General features: G+C 42.1%; 1 protein-coding gene across 1 annotated transcript; it reads left to right on the top strand.

Moving 5' to 3' along the window:
* Positions 1 to 940: 940 nt before the first annotated feature.
* Positions 941 to 1,855, top strand: LOC130040352 (olfactory receptor 14J1-like). Its single transcript, XM_056132397.1, has one exon. It carries the CDS (start codon positions 941 to 943, stop codon positions 1,853 to 1,855), a length of 915 nt encoding a protein of 304 aa, XP_055988372.1.
* Positions 1,856 to 2,681: the final 826 nt, after the last annotated feature.

Here is a 2,681-nt window from a genome sequence, read left to right on the forward strand (position 1 = left end):
GCACGGCAGAGCCTGGCAAGCTCCCCGTGGCGTATCTGATATACCAAAAACAGTAACAACAAGTCTCACAATGGAGACGTTACTGGTGCCCACTCGAGCGAATCATTGAACCCCGGGAGGACAGTGCTACAGTGCTACATGAAATCAAATTATGAAGCATCAATAATATAATTGAGGTTGCAGGAATATACCTATGAATAGGTATAACTTTAATGAGAAACTACAGTTGATGAAAGGCTTATTTATAAATATGTACTTTGAGAGGAATAAAAAAATGAGATAAATAAAATTAGTGCATAGCTGGGGACCAGACAGGTAGTACAGTGGGTAGGGTGTTTGCCTTGCACACAGCCGACCAGGGTTTGATCCCCAGCATCCCATATGGTCCCCCAAGCACCGCCAGAAGTAACTCCTGAGTGCAGAGCCAGGAGTAACCCCTGAGCATCACTGAGGTGTGACCCAAAAAGAAAAAAAATGCATAGCCACAGTAATAAAATATTTACTTTTATGAGACATTCCCCTCTTAAAAATGAGATAGAAATGCAAAATTTTATCAATTTCATTAGCTTTCTAATTTTGTTAACTTCCTAAACTAAGTTCATGAACTGAAAAAGTCATTAAATTTACTTGATGTGATCATCATTATTCAAAACTAATTCACTTGAAAATGTATTTATTAAATTTTTGTTCGGATTTGTTTTGGCTCTGTGCTCAGATTTTCCTCCAGAAGGTGTTCAGGGTGTCCTAAGGGTGCCAGGGCTTGAAACGGGGTCAATCGCAGGTAAGGCAAGTGCTCTACCTGTTCCATTTATGAAGTTTGATGCCCATTTCTTACACGAACCTCATTAGTGACAGAGACTTAGAGTAAGTAACAAAATATTTCTCTTTAAATGTTGTCATCTGTCTTGCAGGCAACATCAATCAGCTATGAAGAGAGACTATGGCTAATGTCACCATGAGAGGGTTTCTTCTCATGGGGTTTTCTGCCAAGCCTGAGCTAGAAATCTTCTATGCTTCCCTGTTCCTTGTTCTGTACTTGTTGGCTTTTGCTGGCAACATGGTCATCATCACCACGACTTCCCTGGATGACAGTCTCCAGTCCCCCATGTATTTCTTCCTGAAGCATCTCTCCTTGTTGGATCTCTGCTACATTTCTGTGACTGTGCCAAGATTCGTTTACAACTCTTTCATGCACAGTGGGAATATTTCCCTCTGGGAATGTGTCGTGCAGTGCTTTGCTTCCATTGTCTGCGTTTCTGCTGAGCTGTCCATGCTCACGGCTATGTCCTATGACCGCTACGTGGCCATCTGCCTTCCACTGCACTATGACGTCATCATGAATAGCAGAACCTGCATCCATGGAGTCATCGGCGTCTGGGTCAGTGGGGCCGTCTCTGGAGCCATGCACACGGCAGCTACTTTCTCCATCCACTTCTGTGGCCCCCGTGTGATTCACCAGATATTCTGTGATATTCCTCAGCTCCTAAAACTTTCCTGTTCTAATGACTATGTCTATGAGATCGGTGTCACTGCATTCTTGGCTTTGGTGGCATTTCTTTGTGTCATCTTTATTGGGTTCTCCTACATGCACATATTCTCTTCCGTGCTGAGGATGCCATCTGCGGAGGGCAGGGCCAAGGCCTTTTCCACCTGCCTTCCACACCTCGCCATTGTCACACTATTCATTTCTACTAGTGCCTTTGAATTTTTGAAGCCTCACTCTGACACTCCAAATGTGCTGGACATTTTGCTGACCATTCTTTATACGGTTGTGCCCCCAACACTTAATCCAGTGATCTATAGCCTGAGAAATAGAGCCATCAAAACAGCTCTAAGAAAGGTATTTCAAAGATAAAAGAACACTTCTCGTGTGAAAGTACTTATATTAATTCTCAGTGGGGAAACAAGTTAAAATATTGGGTGGTAGTAATAATAATAGTCAATAAATTAGGTCAAGATAAAGAAGTGCAAGAAATGTTTTATGGGTTTATATCATAAGGGTAAGTTTTCATGAAATGTATGTAACCTGAGAAGTAAAAATACTCAAAATGCACCTACATAAATATCAGTCTTGAAAATATAGCTGATTAAATCTTACCCCACAAAACCAAGTGGTAGAAAACATACATGGTGTATATAATCGCCCTGAGTTGATCCCAGGCATAATTAGCTCCTCCATCACCATTGGGTGTAAACGTCATGACCTACAATCTCCACTGGAGTAGATAAAATGGTTCCCACACAACAGGCTGACCAACACCAGTAGTGGATCCAGACCCCACAGGCCTGCTTGGAATGATTCTTTTTGGAAAACCATCCTGAGAGTGGCAAAGCAATAGCACAGTGGGTAGGACACTGACCCAATTCAATCTCCAGCATCCGTGTGGTCTTCTGAGGACTGCAAGAATATCCCTGAGTGCAGAGCCAGGAGTAAGTGCACTGGGTGTGATCCAACAACACAAAGCATAGACTATCTTGATAAATAAGCAAGTTACAGTGAAAAGAAAGAAAGTTATGACAGTTACCTATCAACACTTTTCAAAGCATCTGTTTGTTTTATCTTTCCTTGCTTTGGGGGGAATAGACAACAGACAACTATGCACAAACACTCTCATTGCAATGCTTCTAACAATAGCCAGGATGTGGAAACAACACAAACGTCCAATGAGAGATGAATGGAT

Source organism: Sorex fumeus, unplaced genomic scaffold, assembly GCF_029834395.1.
Source record: "Sorex fumeus unplaced genomic scaffold, SorFum_2.1 ptg000094l, whole genome shotgun sequence".
Classification (NCBI taxonomy): Eukaryota; Metazoa; Chordata; class Mammalia; order Eulipotyphla; family Soricidae; genus Sorex; species Sorex fumeus.